This window comes from Coffea arabica, chromosome 5c (assembly GCF_036785885.1).
Source record: "Coffea arabica cultivar ET-39 chromosome 5c, Coffea Arabica ET-39 HiFi, whole genome shotgun sequence".
NCBI classification, from domain to species: Eukaryota; Viridiplantae; Streptophyta; class Magnoliopsida; order Gentianales; family Rubiaceae; genus Coffea; species Coffea arabica.
This window is the reverse complement of record NC_092319.1, coordinates 41550474-41572283: the sequence shown is the minus strand read 5'-3', so window position 1 is coordinate 41572283 and position 21810 is coordinate 41550474. Positions and strand designations below refer to the sequence as shown.

Below are 21810 nucleotides of genomic sequence, written 5' to 3'. Positions count from 1 at the left end.
GTTCGATTTGAACTTGAAATTCATATAACAATGAGAATTGAAATTGAACATTTTAATTTGTACATAAAACCCGAATGCCTAAATATTAAAAAGCCCATATAATTTGTGAGTTGAATTTGGATTTGTTAAAACCTGATTTAGAAATTCCAATTAACATCCCTAGTCAAATATACAAAAGACTAATTCCATTTTAATATATTTTTTTTAATATAACAAAAGAGTTTTATTAATGAGATTGTTGGAAATTGTTCACCACTGTTTTTTTGACAAAATTCGAAAGAAAATTCTAAGACATTCAAAAAGGCAAAATTTGCATATCGCGTTATGTGTAATCTTATTTCCATTTTAGTGCAACTTTAGTTTTAGGGTTATTATTACTTTACCCACTTAACGTTTTGTGCCACTATCAATTTCCCTCTTAACGTTATCTTTTAGTTACTTTATTTGCAAGACTAACAGTTAAACTTAACGGAGTTTGTTAATTAAAGTGAAAAGATATGTTTAACCCTTAAAATTATTATTACTTTATCCCCATAAACTATAGTTTCATTATCAATTTACCCCATAAAGTTATTTTTTGGCAATTTATCCTACCATTAAACCAATTTAGCAAGTTAAAAAACTTTAGAAGCAAATACCCTTCTCTTTGCATAATAAAAATAATAAAAAATTTAGAGTGACTCTTCTCCTTTTTAGTATCAAGAAAAAAAGTCAAAGAATTAATTTTTTTCTTCCAGGCAATCTTATTAATATGGGAAAAAAAATAGAAAGATGGAGAGAGGGAGAGAGAGAGCTCAATTCCTTTTTTAAAAATTACAAATAAGAAAGAATTGAATAATTTCATTATTTTAAAATTATTTCACTTTTCTATTTACTACCAAATTCCATTCCTAATCTCGACAACCTTAAAGTAATATGATAATGTTAGACTTTTCTTTACAAAATCTAATTTTCTGTCTCCTTCTATCCTATCTCTTTTTCTTTTCCGAGTATTAATAAGTGTGAAAAAAAAGAAATTTGAGAAAATCCTTTTATTTTTATGTTTTTCGATCTCTTAAAGTGAAAAAAGGAAGAAAAACCATTCCAACTTTTTATTTTTAATTATATATAAAAGGGATAAATATATTTAAAATTTTTTGACCATGTTAGTTAGATTAACGATGAGGTAAAATGTCTAGAAAATAATATTAGGAATAAAGTGATTGTATCACTATGATCTAATGAATAAAGTGATAATAACAATGTAGTAATGCTATAAAATAAAAGGGTATTTTTATCAAAAATTTCTTAACATGTTGAGTTCAATTACTTATGAGGGTAAAGTGACAAAAAGATAATATTAGGGGGTAAACTGATAATAGTGATATAGTTTAAGGAGGTAGAGTGATAATAATCTTTAGTTTTAGTTACTTTATTCATAAGGGTTAATCACATTTTATCCCCTTAAAGAATATCCCATTTCTCAGTTTACCCCCTAACCTTTAATTTTGCTCACTTAACCCCCTTTAGGACAAAATTACCCTTGCATTATTTTGACCTTTCATTTACTTGTTTTCCTTTCTTTTATTTCTTTTTCTCTTTCTTCTTTATTTAATTCTTCTTCTTTTCCACAAAAATCTTCACCTTAATGATTGAAATTAAAAAAAAAATATTGCAGAGATCTATCTTCTCCTTAAATGATTAAAAAAATATTCAAATCACTTTTCTAAAATACAATTTTTTTAGCCTTTTAATTCTTTTAATTTTGAGTTTTCTTCTTTCCTTTTTAGTTTCTCATTTTATTCCCAAAAAAATATCTTAAGATGAAATTGAGACCTGATTAATAGTCATCAATTGAAATTTGTAACACGTGACATCAAACAAAAAATCAAAATTAGTTTTTGGTGCTTTTTAAACCTTCACCCAGAAATATGCAATTACAAATTCAAAACAAAAATTTTCGTTGAAATGGAATTTCTATTGGGAAGGATGAAAGAGAGAAGAAAGAGAAAAAGAAATAAAAGAAAAGAAAACAATTTCATCTTATGATATTTTCTTAAAAATAAAATGAGAAACAAGAAAGGAAAGAGGAAAATCCAAAATTAAAAGAATTGATAGGCTAAAAAAATTGTATTTTAGAAAAAGCGATTTGAATATTTTTTTTAATCATTTAAGGAGAAGATAGATCTCTGCAATTCCTCTTTTTTAATTTCAATCATTAAGGTGAAGATTTTTGTGGGAAAGAGGAAGAATTAAATAAAGAAGAAAAAGAAAAAGAAAGGAAAATAAGGTAAATGAAAAGCCAAAATAATGCAAGGGCAATTTTGTCCTAAAGGGGGTTAAGTGAGCAAAATTAAAGATTAGGGGATAAACTGAGAAATGGGGTATTCTTTAAGGGGATAAAATGTGATTAACCCTATTCATAATTGGTTAGCAATATACATATTTGATGTATACTTTTATTTTCTCTAGAATGACGAGAATTCTAATTCTAAATATTAGGATCGAAACATTTAAGGTGAACTTGTAAGTTATGGTCATTGTACAATGTAGCGCGTGTATAAAAATCATTTAAGTACCGACGCGAAAATTCCAAAGTTTGAGAAAGAACACTTAAAAATAGAAGAACAAGTGCATGGCTACAATGGGTTAATCCTATGAGAATTACCCACCACGGACTTTCATGTATAAGAGATTTAATCTTGAGTGCAATCATTGTTAATACTTAAGTAATTAACAATGAGATACACCTAAGTCCTTCCTATTGAATAAAAATAGACAAACTGGTTATTGGCCATGTTCTCAACTGTTTTTGATTGTATAAGAACTAATTTTGGAAAATTAAAATAAAAATATCAAAATAAATGCTACTAATTTTTAATTTTTTAAAGATAAAAAATCTCAAAATCAAAATATAAACAACAATTGAGAACACAATAAAATAACTTTTTTTAAATTAAAATCCAAAATTAAGTTTTGAAAATCAGTTAAAAACGAGGTCATGTTTACTTTTTTTTTTTTTTTTTTAATATAAAACAAAGAAACTTTATTAATGAGCAGAGATATCGTCCAACACGATTTGATTGACAAAACTTGGAGGTGAATTCCACAAAGTTTCAGAAAGATTGACAGTTTTTGCATGATGAGTTAAACAATACACAATCTTATTAGTCTCTTTTGAAACCAAAAATACATTGAGAACATGCGGATTTAATAAAGCCAAGTGAATATCCTCAATTATCGGGCCTAAACAACTAATAATACAACTACCAATGAATTTGTCTGTGTTGTACTCAATCATGCGTTGTTTGCCAATGACAATTTTGTCACTCTTTATTTCTCTTGTCAATTAAGGCGGCTTGGATTAACCTAATTACCTACCCCAGCAGTTCCGTTTCGATTTGGACAGCACCTACATGTTAATCTAATCAATTGAAAACAAGATTGCTAATGCAGGACATTAACTAGGTAACTCAACCCCTTAGTTCTATCACTCCTCCTCGAGATGCTAATGCAGTTAACCCCATTAAGAAATGATAACTGAAATTGCACATTAAAGAACACATAAATTTTCTATTCCAATTCACTGGGCAAAAAATGCCATAAACTTAAAAATTTACAATTTTGTCGGTACAATATCACCAAAATTTCCAGTTTTACATCGCCCCAATAAATGTAAAAAATCACAAACTAGTAGTACTAATGGGGGGCTCAATCAATTTGGTCCCCAGCAGCTCAAGTACATGACTTTCCTTAATGATTCTTCAGACTTCTTTAGTTTTTCTTGATATTTAGCTTTACTGCTTGATGAAGCCAATGCAGAAGAAGAAAGCTGGTTGGTCTGAGACAGGGACCTGAGGTTGTTCTTGGCAAGCTGGTGTACTGACCTCATGGTGTGGTTCCACCTATTCAATCCCTGATCTTTCATTGCCTCCACTGCGCCTACACTCAGTGCTGCTATCCATGCCCTGCTTGTTGAACCCATTTTCAGCAAGAATAAATTTTAAAACTGTAAGGATTCCTTGTTGATGATGGAGTCTTTCTGGAACTCTTGAAGCTTGGTTGAGTACTAGAGATGTTTTTCTGAATTCTGAGAAGATGTTCTTTGGTGCTGGGGAGTTCAGCCATATTTATATTCTGTCATCTCAGAAGTTTGTGTAAATAAGTTGTTGCAGAAACCAGGGGCTGGGTGCTTTTCCAGTGGTCTTGGAGATTATGGTTTTCTAAATTTCTAGTGGGCTCATGGGCTGTGGTATTTATCCACTGACTTTGCGGAGGGTGGTTTTGTAAAGGTCGAGTGGGGTATTTTTCATTTGTTTTTTTAATCCATTTTACCGAACAAAGCAAAGAATAGAAGAAATTATTACTATGTTTGGATACACATATTATCTCAAATTAGCGATAAAGGCACACTCGATGTATGTGGAATTTAGGAACGATCCTTTATACGAAAGAATTTAGTATAAACAAGAAAAAGTAAATTTTGATCTTTTAATAGTTTTTGAGTATTTGTCAAAAAATAGTTTTTTGAATAAAATTTTAATTAACTTGTTAGTTACAATATTTGTAGGTAGTTATGTAGGCTATATATATTTGGATAATTGGGGTGAAAGTTAATTTGTGGTTAAGTTGGTTAGCTTAGAAATATGGATGTATAATTAAATGATTGAGAGGGTAAAGCTGGAAATCTAAAAGATGACCAAAAAAAAAAAAGTTTACACCAAATTTAAGGCTCTCTCTTTATATATAGTATAGATGTTATTTTATTTACATCATAAATACGTTTTTTAAGTATAATTTTTAATATTCTCAATTATTTTTATCTTGCATATACATTATAAAAAAATATTATAATAATTATTCCAAATAATATTTCTGATAATACTCTATCTAAACTGTCCTCTTCTTGACTTAGCATAGAGAAGGTAATCAACTATTAGGAGTTATTTTTTATTTTCTCTTGGATGACTACAATCCTGTCCATAATTATGACGTAAAAGTTTAGGGTAAAAAACAAAAAAGCCCCATGTGGTAAGTCTAATACACAGAAAAGTCCCCTATAGTTTCAAAATATATAATACGATACCTCATGCTTTGAACTAAATTGTAAAGGTAACGGAATTCGTTAAACTTAACATAAATGATTTATTGGAACCTAAAAAAAAAATTTATACCTAATTTTTATCAAATATACCTATTCTACCCCTTAACCCTCAATTCTCTCTATTTAGAGAATAAAACAAATGATTTTTTTGAACTGTCTTTTGCTTAATTATATCAGGGCATTTTGGTCATTTCGTCCATTTCTGTTAAATTTAACGGATTCCGTCACCTTTACAATTTAGTTCATAGCATGAGGGATCGTGTTGTATATTTTAAAATCATTGGGAACTTTTCTGTGTATTAGATTTATCACAAGGTACTTTTATTTTTTACCCAAAAGTTTACGATTGACGTCTCCACCACACTTTCATTGTACAAAATAGAGGCTTGTTTCCTGCAATTGTCAGATCAATAGCACCTAGCAAGCAATCGATGGAGCATATCGGTTTAATTTGAATTTGAATAAAAGGGATTAATTTTGGATATAAATTTTAATGAATGACAAAAATTTGTTTTAATTTTACACTTAGTATTTTAGTATCTATATTTATTTTGTCGGTGCTTATTTTTATTGTGACGGTGTCCAAATTATATAGTGCAATTAGTTACCTGGCAGAGCCTCGGATCCAAAAATTATTGTGAGGGCTGAAAAATCATTTAAATAAAGAAGGGAAAATTCTAAAATTGTGAAAGAACACTTAAAGGATCAAGTGCATGGCTATAGTTAGACCTACCAACGGGTCGAATCCAGGCCGGAATTCATTATTCCAGACCCGGACCCGGATCCGGACCCGTGACTACTATACCGGTTCCGTATCCGACCCATTTACCCGACGAGTCTTCTACTCTATGTTTCGGACCCGGATCCGATGGATCTACCCGAATCCGGATCCAGGTTCGGGTATACTCGAAAAAATAGCTGAAACCTGTTTTACAACAAAATTAGAAAAAGTACTACTTTTTTTTTTATTAAGAAAGGTCAATTTAATTTTGTCCAACAAGTATTATTTCAATGTTGTCACTTGGTCAAAGTCTTAGCTGGGCTATATTGCATGTGTTAATTAACATATTCTAGATATAATAATGTTTAGCATTGATAAATGCTTTTTGTAAGATTCAAATTCATGCTTTTGTAACAGGTGTTGTATATGCCAAAGGCTCTGCATGTCCATGGATAATATTTAGTTGTTTGGGCCTTTGGGGTATAGAAGTAAATTTGGGGTATAAATTTGGGATATATTATTGGTATAGAGCGAATTGCGCGAAATATCACTAAACTATTTCAAAGTGCCGGTTCTGGTCACTAAACTTTTTTATTAGCGCGAAATGTCACTGAACTAATAAATCTATACCGTTTTGGTCACTCCGTGTATTTGTGCCGTTAGGAGAGACGGAAAATCACTTTTTAAGGGGTAATTTCGTCTACACAATAGTTAAAAAATTTATGCCCTCATTCTTCTTCACCCACAACCATCCATCACCTACATTGCCACCCACCGCCATCACCTCCACCTCCACTCTCCTTCCTTTCCCTTTTTCTTTCTTCTTCCTCCTCCTCCCTCTTTCACCATTTGTAACAAAGAACACCCTTTATCATTACTTACCTTTCCTTACATTATTTATCATTACTTACCCTTTATCGGTCAAGAGCACGAAACTAACCTTTCATTGGATGATCGATGGACAGTATATGCACAGGACTCACGAAACTAACCCACAAGAAAAACGGCAGCAAAGCAGAAATTCAACTAGACAGGATTATTGCTCTGAGGCAGAAAGGTCAAGAGCCAGGACTGAAAAAACGAGGGCGCAAATTACTAACCTCAGTTCTGATTGTCCGCCTATTCAGGAAAGGACCAAGAGGGAAAGGAAACCCAGTGATATTGAAGTAGAACCTTCCGCCACTGCTACCACTCGTGCTGCTGATGGCTTTTCTGGAAGCAACTACCAAATTGACATTCTTGATTACTTTGGGTTTTAATTGAAAAGATAAGCCATTTAAAGGTGACCCACCAAGGAAAGCAGTAGTGTTTGATTCTCCTGAAGATGAATGATTTGGCAATAAAGTGGACTTCGGCGAGCTCAAATTGATGCCTGCCACCATTTTCAAATAAAATTTCCTCCCACGCTCCCACTCCCCAAATTAGTGCCAAATTAGCATCAGCTCAGTGAGGCAACGCAAGAGTTGCAAATCTAAATTGTGGCCGAGAGCGCATGGTTTCAGGATTAAGTATCAGCCCCGAGGGCAATTGAATCAGGACAAGCCCTTGGGTTAATTTCGTGACACGTGGACGGTCCAAAGCTGAGAGTATACACTTGGATTCCAATAATCCAAAGCTGAGAGTATACACTTGGATTGTGGATGAAACTTCTCTGAGATGGGAGATTTTCTCATTGCCTAATCTTTGAAATCTTGAGGAAAAAAAGGAGATTTTCTCATTCCCAATTTCCAATTTTTACCATTTGGAGCTGGTGCTCTGTGGTTTTGTTACAAATGGTGAAAGAATACAGAAATCAAGACTGGGTAGTGGGTAACTAAAAGAGGCAGAGAGTCAGAGACCAATTTCCAATTGAAAAATAGTGCCTGCATTTTTTGGTTGAAGTTTGATGCTGCCGCCATTCAGATCAGCCATCTCCTTTATGTCTTTGCCGGATACGGAACCATGGATTATGTAAAAGCTTCGAGGAAAAGGCTGTGCAGACAAATTTGCCCCTCAAAAAGTTGATTTCCGTCTCTCCTAACGGCACAAATACACGGAGTGACCAAAACGGTATAGATTTACTAGTTCAGTGACATTTCACGCTAATAAAAAAGTTTAGTGACCAGAACCGGCACTTTGAAATAGTTTAGTGACATTTCGCGCAATTTGCTCTATTGGTATATATATATCTATTTTATATTCGGATACGGGTCAAATACGGGCCGAAATGATGTATTCCATTTCCGACCCGATTTTTTGTTTGATAAAATGGATCCGAATTCGGGCCGGGTAACGGAATTATATCCCTACCCGAACCTGTAAAAAATTGACGGATCCGGGTCGAATCTGGGTCTAGACCCAGACCGTTGACAAGCCTAGCTATAGTGGGTGAATTTTATGAGAAGTGGCCACCATAGATTTTCATGTACAAAGAGATATTCCTCAGTGCACCTTTAAGTATGTTATGATACTTTTTTTTTTTTTGGAAACTAGAAAATTTTATTGAGTTGAAACACATCTAACTTTTTTTTTTTTGGCTACGGTCAACAATCTAAATTGCTGCTACACTAAAAGTGAGGATGAGCCTAACTGGTTTTTTATAAGAGTTGGAGAGCGAATCTCCAAATCAGACAAATGCATTACTGTGCTCTGAATTTTTTAGAGAAAGGAAGCACAATACTTCATTGTAATTAAGACCCGGCTTATATGTGAGTCTGTGTGTAATTATAAATATCTATGACATAATAATTTAAATATAAATTTATAGTGTTCATAATTATAAAATATATTATATATAATAGTATATTTAATTATGAGTTTGAGTCGAGTTCGATTTGAACTTGAAATTCATATAACAATGAGAATTGAGATTGAACATTTTAATTTGTTCATAAAACCCGAATGCCTAAATATTAAATTGATCCACTTTTGTCTATTAAATTGCCTCCAACTTTTGATAGGGGAGATCAGTGCTATTTCAAAATTGATAAGGGAGGTCAATGCTATTACTATAAAAGTCAGGGGAGGTTTCTGCAATTATCCCTTTGTACAATGAGAGTGTGATAGAGACGTCAATCGTAAACTTTTCCATCCTAATTATAGACCGGATTGTAGTCATCCAAGAGAAAATAAAAAATATACATTGGATATGTTCGCTTATTGATTACGATCAAAACAAATAAAAGTAAAGTCGTATTTGAATGGAATTAGCCTTTTGTATATCAATAACTCCTAATAGTTGATTACCCTCTCTATGATAAGTCAAGAAGAAATAGTTTAGATAGAGTATTATTAGAAATATTATTTAAAATAATTATTATAATATTTTTTATGATGTATATGCGAGATAAAAATAGTTGAGAATATTAAAAATTATAGTTAAAAAATGTATTTGTAATGCAAATAAAATAATATCTATACTATATATAAAGAGAGAGCCTTAAATTTGGTGTAAACCTTTTTTTTTTTTGGTCATCTTTTAGATTTTCAGCTTTACCCTCTCAATCAGTTAATTATACCTCCGTATTTCTAAGCTAACCACAAATTAACTTTCACCCCAATTATCCAAATATATATAGCCTACATAACTAACTACAAATATTGTAACTAACAAGTTAATTAAAATTTTATTCAAAAAACTAATTTTTGACAAATACTCAAAAACTATTAAAAGATCAAAATTTACTTTTTCGTGTTTATACTAAATTCTTCCATATAAAGGATTGTTCCTAAATTCCACATACATCGGATGTGCCCTTATCGCTAGTTTGAGATAATATGTGTATCCAAACATTGTAATGGTTTCTTCTATTCTTTGCTTTGTTCGGTAAAATGGATTAAAAAAGCAAATGAAAAATACCCCACTCGACCTTTAGAAGACCACACTCCCCAAAGTCAGTGGATAAATACCACAGCCCATTAGCCCACTAGAAATTTAGAAAACCGTAATCTCCAAGACCACTGGAAAAGCACCCAGCCCCTGGTTTCTGTAACAACTTATTTACACAAACTTTTGAGATGACAGAATATAAATATGGCTGAACTCCCCAGCACCATCAGCACCAAAGAACATCTTCTCAGAATTCAGAAAAACATCTCTAGTACTCAACCAAGCTTCAAGAGTTCCAGAAAGACTCCATCATCAACAAGGAATCTTTACAGTTTTACATTTATTCTTGCTGAAAATGAGTTCAACAAGCAGGGCATGGATAGCAGCACTGAGTGTAGGCGCAGTGGAGGCAATGAAAGATCAGGGATTGAATAGGTGGAACCACACCATGAGGTCAGTACACCAGCTTGCCAAGAACAACCTCAGGTCCCTGTCTCAGACCAGGCAGCTTTCTTCTTCTGCATTGGCTTCATCAAGCAGTAAAGCTAAAGATCAAGAAAAACTAAAGAAGTCTGAAGAATCATTAAGGAAAGTCATGTACTTGAGCTGCTGGGGACCAAATTGATTGAGCCCCCCATTAGTACTACTAGTTTGTGATTTTTACATTTATGGGGTGATGTAAAACAGGAAATTTTGGTGATTTTGTACCTACAAAATTGTAAATTTTTAAGTTTATGGCATTTTTTGCGCAATGAATTGGAATAGAAAATTTATGTGTTCTTTAATGTGCAATTTCAGTTATCATTTCTTAATGGGGTCAACTGCATTAGCATCTCGAGGAGTGATAGAGCCAAGGGGTTGAGTTTCCTAGTTAATGTCCTACTAGTTGAATTGAGTTTTGAGGTACTCTTTTTTTTCCACTGGTTTTGCTAAAAACTATTATGGTTATCAGTTTTTCTTTAATTTAATTAATAAAAGGCTATTACATTATTGAAAAGCTCGATGTGAAATGATTGTAATATACTTGAGCTACAAAGAAATATTTCCCTAAAAAAAAATAAGGCTACAAAGAAATATTTCCCTAAAAAAAAATAAGGCTACAAAGAAATAGTCGGCAATCAATTTGCCCGGAAAAAAGAATGGGTGACATATTGCAATCTTGTTTTCAATTGATTAGATTAAAATCTAGGTGCTGTCCATATCGAAACGGAGAGGCAGGGGTCGGTAAGTCCAAGCCGCCTTAATTGACTGGGGATTTTTTTTTTTTTTTTTTTTTTGTCGATCGAGTGGGTGTCCGGGTCAAGTCCGTAAAGGCGGCCCGACTAATCACACTTCGACCAGATTCAGTATCCCAACCAGACCTAGCATGTTAGATGCACGGAGAAATCGATATTGCTGCGAAAGTTCGATCCCAGGACCTAACGGTCCGAGGAAGAGGCGTCAACCACCAACCCATTCACGTGGACAATTGACTGGGGACTAACGAGTGACAAAATTGTGTGGTCAATGTATTGGCAAACAACGAATGATTTGGGTACAACACAGACAGCTTCATTAGTAGTATTATTAGTAGTTTAGGCCGGAGGATATTCACTTGGCTTTATTGGATCCGCATTTTCTCAATGTACTTTAGGTTTCCAAAGAGCTAATAAAATTACGTATTGTTTAACTCAACATGCTAAAACCACCGATCATTTTGCAAATCGATGGAATTCATCTCCAAGTTTTGGCAATCAAATCGTGTTGGATGATATCCAGCAATCTCATTAATAAAGTTTCTTTGTTTTATAAAAAAAAAATAAATAAACATGACCTCGTTTTTAAACTGATTTTCAAAACTTAATTTTGGATTTTAATTTAAAAAAAGTATTTTATTGTGTTCTCAATTGTTGTTTATATTTTGATTTTGAGTTTTTTTATCTTTAAAAAATTAAAAATTAGAAGCATTTATTTTGATATTTTTATTTTAATTTTCCAAAATTAGTTCTTATGCAATCAAAAACAGTTGAGAACAAGGCCAATAACTAGTTTGTCTATTTTTATTCAATAGGAAGGACTTAGGTGTATCTCATTGTTAATTACTTGAGTATTAACAATGATTGCACTCAAGATTAAATCTCTTATACATGAAAGTCCGTGGTGGGTAATTCTCATAGGATTAACCCATTGTAGCCATGCACTTGTTCTTCTATTTTTAAGTGTTCTTTCTCAAACTTTGGAATTTTCGCGTCGGTACTTAAATGATTTTTATACACGCGCTACTTTGTACGATGACCATAACTTACAAGTTCACCTTAAATCTTTCGATCCTAATATTTAGAATTAGAATTCTCGTCATTCTAGAGAAAATAAAAGTATACATCAAATATGTATATTGCTAACCAATTATGAATAAAGTAAATAAAACTAAGGGTTATTATCACTTTATCCCCTTAAACTATATCATTATTATCAGTTTACCCCCTAACGTTATCTTTTAGTCACTTTACCCCCATAAGTAATTGAACTCAACATGTTAAGAAATTTTTGATAAAAATACCCTTTTATTTTATAACATTGCTACATTGTTATTATCACTTTATTCGTTTAGATTATAGTGATATAATCACTTTAGTCCTAATATTATTTTCTAGACATTTTACCTCATCATTAATCTAACTAGTATGGTCAAAAAATTTTAAATATATTTATCCCTTTTTATATATAATTAAAAATAAAAAAGTTGGAATGGTTATTCTTCCTTTTTTTCACTTTAAGAGATCGAAAAACATAAAAATAAAAGAATTTTCTCAAATTTCTTTTTTTCACACTTAGTAATACTCGGAAAAGAAAAAGAGATAGAATAGAAGGAGATAGAAAATTAGATTTTGCAAACAAATAGGGGACTTTGTTTCCTGCAATTGTCAGATCAATAGCACCTAGCAAGCAATTGATGGAGCATATCAGGTTAATTTGAATTTGAATAAAAGAGATTAATTTTGGATACACATTTTAATGATTGACAAAAATTTGTTCTAATTTTACACCTTAGTATTTTAGTATCTATATTTATTTTGTCAGTGTTTATCTTTTTTATTGTGACGGTGTCCAAATTATATAGTGCAATTAGTTACTTGCAGAGCCTAGGATCCAAAAATTACTGTGAGGGCTGAAAAATCATTTAAATATAGAAGGGAAAATTCTAAAATTGTGAAAGAACACTTAAAAGGAACAAGTGCATGGTTACAGTGGGTTAATTTTATGAGAAGTGGCCACCATAGATTTTCATGTATAAGAGATATTCCTCGGTGACCTTTAAGTATGTTATGATACTTTTTTTTTGGAAACTAGAAAATTTTATTAAGTTGAAACACATCTAACCATTTTTTTTTTTTTGGCTACAGTCAAAAATCTACATTGCTGCTACACCAAAAGAGAGGATGAGCCAAACTGGTTTTTTATAAGAGTTGGAGAGCGAATCTCCAAATCAGATAAATGCATTACTGTGCTCTGAATTTTTTAGAGAAAGGACGCACAATACTTCATTGTAATTAAGGCCCGGCTTATATGTGAGTCTGTGTGTAATTATAAATATCTATGACATAATAATTTAAATATTAATTTATAGTGTTCATAATTATAAAATATATTATATATAATTGTATATTTAATTATGAGTTTGAGTCAAGTTCGGTTTGAACTTGAAATTCACATAACAATGAGAATTGAGATTGAACATTTAAATTTGTACATAAAACCCGAATGCCTAAATATCAAAAAGCCCATATAATTTGTGAGTTGAATTTGGATTTGTTAAAATCTGATTTAGAAATTCCAATTGACACCCCTAGACAAATATACAAAAGACTAATTCCATTTTAATAAATTTTTTTTAATATAACAAAAGAGTTTTATTAATGAGATTGTTGGAAATTGTTCACCACTATTTTCTTGACAAAATTCGAAAGAAAATTCTAAGACATTCAAAAAGGAAAAATTTGCATATTGTGTTATGTGTAATCTTATTTCCATTTTAGTACAACTTTAGTTTTAGCCTTTTAGGGTTATTATTACTTTACCCTCTTGACGTTTGGTGCTACTATCAATTTCCCCCTTAACGTTATCTTTTAGTTACTTTATTTCCAAAACTAACGGTCAAACTTAACGGAGTTTGTTAATTAAAGTGAAAAGATATGTTTAACCCTTAAAATTATTATCACTTTATCCCCATAAACTATAGTCTCATTGTCAATTTACCCCATAAAGTTATTTTTTAGGCAATTTATCCTACCATTAAACCAACTTAGCAAGTTAAAAAACTTTAGAAGCAAATTCCCTCCTCTTTGCATAATAAAAATAATAAAAAATGTAGAGTGACTCTTCTCCTTTTTAGTATCAAGAAAAAAAGTCAAAGAATTAATTTTTTTCTTCCACGCAATCTTATTAATGTGGAAAAAAAATAGAAAGATGGAGAGAGGGAGAGAGAGAGCTCAATTCCTTTTTTAAAAATTACAAATTAGAAAGAATTGAATACTTTCATTATTTTAAAATTATTTCACTTTTCTATTTACTACCAAATTCCAATCCTAATCTCGACAACCTTAAAGTAATACGATAATGTTAGACTTTTCTTTGCAAAATCTAATTTTCTATCTCCTTCTATTCTATCTCTTTTTCTTTTCCGAGTATTACTAAGTGTGAAAAAAAGAAATTTGAGAAAATCCTTTTATTTTTATGTTTTTCGATCTCTTAAAGTGAAAAAAAGGAAGAATAACCATTCCAACTTTTTCATGTTTAATTATATATAAAAAGGGATAAATATATTTAAAATTTTTTGACCATACTAGTTAGATTAATGATGAGGTAAAATGTCTAGAAAATAATATTAGGACTAAAGTGATTGTATCACTATAATCTAAACGAATAAAGTGATAATAACAATGTAGTAATGTTATAAAATAAAAGGGTATTTTTATCAAAAATTTCTTAACATGTTGAGTTCAATTACTTATGAGGGTAAAGTGACTAAAAGATAACGTTAGGGGGTAAACTGATAATAATGATATAGTTTAAGGGGATAAAGTGATAATAACCCTTAGTTTTATTTACTTTATTCATATTTGGTTAGCAATATACATATTTGATGTATACTTTTATTTTCTCTAGAATGACGAGAATTCTAATTCTAAATATTAGGATCGAAACATTTAAGGTGAACTTGTAAGTTATGGTCATCGTACAAAGTAGCGCATGTATAAAAATCATTTAAGTACCGACGCGAAAATTCCAAAGTTTGAGAAAGAACACTTAAAAATAGAAGAACAAGTGTATGGCTACAATGGGTTAATCCTATGAGAATTACCCACCACGGACTTTCATGTATAAGAGATTTAATCTTGAGTGCAATCATTGTTAATACTCAAGTAATTAACAATGAGATACACCTAAGTCCTTCCTATTGAATAAAAATAGACAAACTAGTTATTGGCCTTGTTCTCAACTGTTTTTGATTGCATAAGAACTAATTTTGGAAAATTAAAATAAAAATATCAAAATAAATGCTTCTAATTTTTAATTTTTTAAAGATAAAAAAACTCAAAATCAAAATATAAACAACAATTGAGAACACAATAAAATAACTTTTTTTTAAAATTAAAATCCAAAATTAAGTTTTGAAAATCAGTTTAAAAACGAGGTCATGTTTATTTATTTATTTTTTATAAAACAAAGAAACTTTATTAATGAGTTGAGATATCGTCCAACACGATTTGATTGCCAAAACTTGGAGGTGAATTGCACAAAGTTTCAAAAAGATTGACAGTTTTTGCATGATGAGTTAAACAATACACAATCTTATTAGTCTCTCTTGAAACCAAAAATACATTGAGAACATTCGGATTTAATAAAGCCAAGTGAATATCCTCAATTATCGGGCTAAACAACTAATAATACAACTACCAATGAAGTTGTCTGTGCTCTCAATCATGCGTTGTTTGCCAATACATTGACCGCACAATTTTGTCACTCGTTATTTCTCTCGTCAATTTGTTTTTTTTCCAAACGATCACAGATTCATTAATCATGAAACAAAGATTACAAAGCTGGAGCACTTGCTCCTACATCATTTCTAGCTAAACTAGTCAGCCATTCAGGAAAAGATTGCTGCCACTCAAAGTCGTTAATCAGGTTAATGGCAAATTTTGCCAAGTGGTGAGCTACAAAGTTACCTTCTCTTTTGATAAAGGAGAAGGAACATTCTGTGAAAACTTTGTTGAGCTTCAAGATATCAAAAAGAATGACTCCAATATTTGGATTCTCTGCCTTTCGCGCATTAATTTTGTCAATTATACCTTTGCAGTCAGATTGTATCAGGACCTTTCTCCAACCCTTTTGCTTTGCAATGTTCAAAGCCTGCCTGATAGCCAGAGCTTCCTCCACAGCCGGTTCCCCCAGTTTGTCATCACTATCTGCCCATGCCCCAATCAAACCTCCATCATCCTTTCTGGCCACAATCCCCCTCCCCACTCTCTGTTTTTGTATGTTCAGACTGGCATCAGTATTCATGATTATATAGCCTTTAGGTGGTAATGACCAGCTACCACCCTTCATAGCTTTGTGCCCCCCTACTTTTCTGTTAGAATTCTCTTCACTCCCTACGTTCTTATACTCTAACCATTCCAGCAATGCCTTATTTACAGTCTCTCCAGGACACCTTCCCTCTCTGTTAAACTGGATACTATTCCTGGACTTCCACACCTGCCAAAGAATATTTATAGTAAGAACTATGTGATCCCTCCCCTCAAGTCTCTCTTTGGCTTCCATAAGACTATTCCACCAAAGCCAAAAGTTGTGTCTGAAGTCCAACAATCCATCCCACCTGACAGGTGCAGCTTTCCAGATCAATTCTGCATGTCTGCAAAGAAACAACATATGTTCCAGAGTTTCTGTATTCTCTCCACAGCAAACACATCTGCTATCTCCTTTTCCAGTTCTCCTCTTTAGCACCTCATTTACTGGCAGTATTCCCCGTAAACATTTCCATATAAAATGTTTTAGTTTATGTTTGGTGTTTAGACTCCATAAGAATTTCCAAGCTCCAGAGTTTCCTTCATTTCTGCTGTGATTCCCTTCCCTATACTTAGTCTGCTCCTTCCTGTTATTCATCTCCTTAGCCATTACATAGCCAGTTTTAACTGTGTATTGTCCAGAGATAGACCTTGGCCAAACCAGTCTATCCTTGCTTTCACATGTACTCAGTGGGATACTCCCTATCCTAGCACAATCTTCCTCACTAAAAAATGTCTGCATCAAATCCTTTCTCCATCTGCCATTGCTGATCAATTCCTGCACCTTTGAAGTCTAGCATCCTTCTGGTTTCCTGGATTGTACCATTTCATTTCCACTATTCATAATCCATTTGTCCTTCCAGATATTAATAATGCTTCCATCACCAACTCTCTTCCTTACTCCTCCTAATAGGTCCTTAGAGCTAAGGATACTTTTCCACATCCAGGAATCTCCACCTCTTTCCTTTGTCTTCCAGATAGAGGTTCCTTTAAAATATCTACCCTTGATAACCCTGCTAACTAGTAGACTTGGATTTGTCAACACTCTCCAAAGCTGCTTAGCTAACATAGCCTTATTAAAGCACTGAAGATCCCTGAACCCCAAACCCCCTTTCCCTTTCACTTCAGACAACTTATCCCAACCAATCCAGTGAATTCTCTTTGCCTCCTCACTATCCCCCACTAGAACTTTGCCATTTGTCTACATATATCCTTACATAAAGTTTTGGGCAATTTGCAGCAGCTCATTGCATAGGTAGGAAGTGCCAAAATAACTGACTTCAACATGATTTCTTTCCCAGCCTGACTTAGAACCTTCTCCTTCTATCTTCCCAATCTGCTCACAACTTTTTCTTTGATATAACTAAACACCTGTCTCTTAGATCTTCCTATGACCATCGGGATACCCAAATTTCTCTTGTCAATTAAGGCGGATTGGATTTACCTACCCCAGCATTTCCGTTTCGATTTGGACAGCACCTACATTTTAATCCAATCAATTGAAAACAAGATTGCAATATGTCACCCATTCTTTTTTCCCGGCAAATTGATTGCCGACTATTTCTTTGTAGCCTTTTTTTTTTTGAGGGAAATATTTCTTTTTAGCTTCAAGTATATTACAATCATTTCACATCGAGCTTTTCAATAATGTAATAGTCTTTTATTAATTAAATTAAAGAAAAACTGATAACCATATATAGTTTTTAGCAAAACCAGTGGAAAAAAAAGAGTACCTCAAAACTCAATTCAACTAGTAGGAAATTAACTAGGAAACTCAACCCCTTGGCTCTATCACTCCTTCTCGAGATGCTAATGCAGTTGACCCCACTAAGAAATGATAACTGAAATTGCACATTAAAGAACACATAAATTTTCTATACCAATTCATTGCGCAAAAAATGCCATAAACTTAAAAATTTACAATTTTGTAGGTACAAAATCACCATAAATGTTTTACACCATAAACTTAAAAATTTCCTGTTTTACATCACCCCATAAATGTAAAAATCACAAACTAGTAGTACTAATGGGGGGCTCAATCAATTTGGTCCCCAGCAGCTCAAGTACATGACTTTCCTTAATGATTCTTCAGACTTCTTTAGTTTTTCTTGATCTTTAGCTTCACTGCTTGATGAAGCCAATGCAGAAGAAGAAAGCTGCTTGGTCTGAGACAGGGACCTGAGGTTGTTCTTGGCAAGCTGGTGTACTGACCTCATGGTGTGGTTCCACCTATTCAATCCCTGATCTTTCATTGCCTCCACTGCGCCTACACTCAGTGCTGCTATCCATGCCCTGCTTGTTGAACTCATTTTCAGCAAGGATAAATTTTAAAACTGTAAAGATTCCTTGTTGATGATGGAGTTTTTCTGGAACCCTTGAAGCTTGGTTGAGTACTAGAGATGTTTTTCTGAATTCTGAGAAGATGTTCTTTGGTGCTGATGGTGCTGGGGAGTTCAGCCATATTTATATTCTGTCATCTCAAAAGTTTGTGTAAATCAGTTGTTGCGGAAAGCCGGAAACCAGGGGCTGGGTGCTTTTCCAGTGGTCTTGGAGATTATGGTTTTTTAAATTTCTAGTGGGCTCATGGGCTGTGGTATTTATCCACTGACTTTGGGGAGTGTGGTTTTGTAAAGGTCGAGTGGGGTATTTTTCAAATTTTTAATCCATTTTACCAAACAAAGCAAAGACTAGAAGCAAATTACTATGTTTGGGTACACGTATTATCTCAAACAAGTGATAAGGGCACATCCGATGCATGTGGAATTTAGGAACAATCCTTTATATGGAAGAATTTAGTATAAAATTTTCTGTTTCATACACAAAAAAAAAAAAAATTGATCTTTTACTAGTTTTTTGAATATTTGTCAAAAAAAAATAGTTTTTTAATAGAATTTTAATTAACTTGTTGGTTACAATATGTTTGTAGGTAGTTAGGTAGGCAATATATATTTAGATAATTGGGGTGAAAGTTAATTTGTGGTTAAGTTGATTAGCAATATGGTGGTATAATTAAGTGATCGAGAGGGTGAAGCTGGAAATCTAAAAGATGACAAAAAAAAGTTTACACCAAATTTAAGGCTCCCTTTATATACAGTATAAATATTAGGGATAATTTCAGAAACCTCCCCTGAAGTTTCTGACAATTACACATAAATACCTTCCAATATAAAAAATTACAGTGCCCTCCTCTTTCACTTTGATATGACCAGTTGTCGTATTCAACAGCCCACGAAATCAATCCCTAAAATACTACAAATATGGGGAAAAGACTAGTTTTCCAAGTATAGTATTTTTATATGCAATTTGGCGCCATTTAAGTGTACAACCTTGTCGACATGTTTTTCTTGCCTTGGATTGCTTGTTATGGGTATTCAACCAGTTTGAAGTGTATGACCTTGTTGTTTATTATATTTAAGACTTGTTTTAGTTTATAGTGCTTTGTACATCTAGAATCTTTGATTTTGAATCACAGTAGATAAACTCTTACTAAATATCGTCGATGAATTTAAATCCACCGTTTCATGGTCTTTTAGCTCTACCACTATATAACTACCAAGACTTAACTTTTTGTGGTACATTCTTACAATTTTATCCATATTTCAAATGAACTTTACAATCTGAATAAAAATGAATATAATTAGTAAACTCATGTTGATCATTATCAATATTTGGGTCGCTGGCACTACATTGTTGCCAATGCTTTTTGATATTTGAACTTGTGTTGGATCTTCTTGTCTTCGACTACTCACTTCTTTGGCTACATTGCCATCAAACCACTTGAAATAGCCATACTTAGAACAACAAAAATATAACCTGCCAGGAATTTTTTTTTTTTTTTTTTGCTTTAAAAAATTTTAATTGTTGCTTTCCATCCACACCCATTATAGTTTCTATTTCTCATCCTCAATGATGTGCCTGCATGAAATGAGCTCCGATGACAGTTTGATGAAGATGTGTTTCTTTCGTTCCCTTTGTATTCGGTTGAAATTGGCCTCTTTTTTTTTGCTCATTCACTAGCATTTTATGCTATATATTGTCCACAAAGTACCATCAATTCTTGTAGGACTTGGCTGTCCAAAATGCTGATTTGTTTAATGTTAATTTCATGTCCTTAGCAGATGAACTTGGTGCCAATTTTTCTTCCTTTTTTTATTGCCATTTTTCGTGCCCAAAATTTTAACTCATTTTCTTTAAGATTCAATGAGGGTAAACTTGGAATATAATTGTTTGACAACACTGATTCATTACTTTAAGAGTACTTTTCTAACATGGACTTTTAATTTGTTATCAAATATGTCAATCAAGGGGAAGGCATTGTAATTTTTGATATTGGAGAATATTTATGTATAATTGTCAAAAACCCCAAGGAAGGTTCCTGAAATTATTCCTAAATATTATTTTGTTAGCATCATAAATATATTTTTTAACCATAATTGTTAATGTTTTCAACTATTTTTTAATCTCATGTGCACATCATAAAAAATGCTATAATAATTATTTCAAATAATACTCTATCTAAACTATCTTCTTCTTGACTTAGCATTGAGAGGGTAATCAATCATCAGGAGTTACTGATTACTTGTACCCATGTCACATGTACAAAAGGCTAATTCCATTCAAATACAACTTTACTTCTATTTGTTTTGTTCATGATCAATAAGCAAACATATTCAATGTATATTTGCGATTTTTTCTTGGATGACTACAATCCTGTCTATAATTAGGATGAAAAAGTTTACGATTGACGTCTCTATCACACTTTCATTGTACAAAATAGGGGACTTGTTTCCTGCAATTATCAGATCAATAGCACCAAGCAAGCAATCGATGGAGCATATCAGGTTAATTTGAATTTGAATAAAAGAGATTAATTTTGGATACAACGATGTATCCTGCTGCTACACTATAAGAGAGAGGATGAGCCTAACTGGATTTGTATAAGAGTTGGAGAGCAAACCTCCAATTCAGATAAATGCATTACTATGCTCTGAATTTTATAAAAAGGAAGCACAATACTCCATTGCAAAAGAGTTGGAGAACGAACCTTCAAATCAGATAAATACATCATTGTAATTTTTTTTTTCTGACGTAGGGGGTATTCGGGCTTTCGACCCGACTACTCCTCCTTCAGCTCGAGAGGAAAGATCCATTCCTTTCGAACACGATTTCCCCGAGATTCGAACCGTGGTCGCCATATTCTAAAGAGGAGCAACGAAACCACTCGAGTTACCTTGGGTTGGGCTAAATACATCATTGTAATGCTTCCCCTGTAATGCAGTAGTTAATCACATCTATGGGAGTGAACATAACAAAACTAGCTGTACATGGTTGACAATGAATGAGCACCCGGTTTTATAACTAGTTAGTTCTAATAGGTGCACTGTACCCAGAGAGTGCGATAGCAACTTGGAATGACAAAGAAGCTGTTGACCAAGGGCCATTTGTCCTGTTAGAATTTTGGGATGGAGACGTAGTATGGGCCAGAAGTAACACTTTCTTTAGTCTAATCTAAGTCTTGGATTTACATATATTCTTTCCGTTTAGATAGCTCCTATTTATTAACAAATCAAGTATCAACAACGTTCTAGCTTCAACCAGGGGGAAAAAAAAAGAAACAACATTCTTTTTTGGAGTTTACTCGTGCATTTGAGAA

At 32.7% G+C, this 21810-nt stretch overlaps 4 protein-coding genes across 4 annotated transcripts; 1 reads left to right on the top strand and 3 right to left on the bottom strand.

The window, feature by feature from the left end:
- Window positions 1-3532: 3532 nt before the first annotated feature.
- Window positions 3533-4107, bottom strand: LOC113690941 (uncharacterized). The gene has a single exon (XM_027209076.2). It carries the CDS (start codon window positions 3962-3964, stop codon window positions 3695-3697), a length of 270 nt encoding a protein of 89 aa, XP_027064877.2. The 5' UTR covers window positions 3965-4107; the 3' UTR covers window positions 3533-3694.
- Window positions 4108-9823: 5716 nt separating this feature from the next.
- On the top strand, window positions 9824-10391 carry LOC113690939 (uncharacterized). The gene has a single exon (XM_027209073.2). It carries the CDS (start codon window positions 9968-9970, stop codon window positions 10235-10237), a length of 270 nt encoding a protein of 89 aa, XP_027064874.1. The 5' UTR covers window positions 9824-9967; the 3' UTR covers window positions 10238-10391.
- A 5293-nt stretch (window positions 10392-15684) lies between these two features.
- Window positions 15685-16767, bottom strand: LOC140007360 (uncharacterized). The gene has a single exon (XM_072050101.1). The coding sequence runs from the start codon at window positions 16765-16767 to the stop codon at window positions 15685-15687; it is 1083 nt and encodes a 360-aa protein (XP_071906202.1).
- A 1249-nt stretch (window positions 16768-18016) lies between these two features.
- LOC140007756 (uncharacterized) lies at window positions 18017-18614 on the bottom strand. Its single transcript, XM_072050945.1, has one exon. It carries the CDS (start codon window positions 18464-18466, stop codon window positions 18197-18199), a length of 270 nt encoding a protein of 89 aa, XP_071907046.1. The 5' UTR covers window positions 18467-18614; the 3' UTR covers window positions 18017-18196.
- Window positions 18615-21810: the final 3196 nt, after the last annotated feature.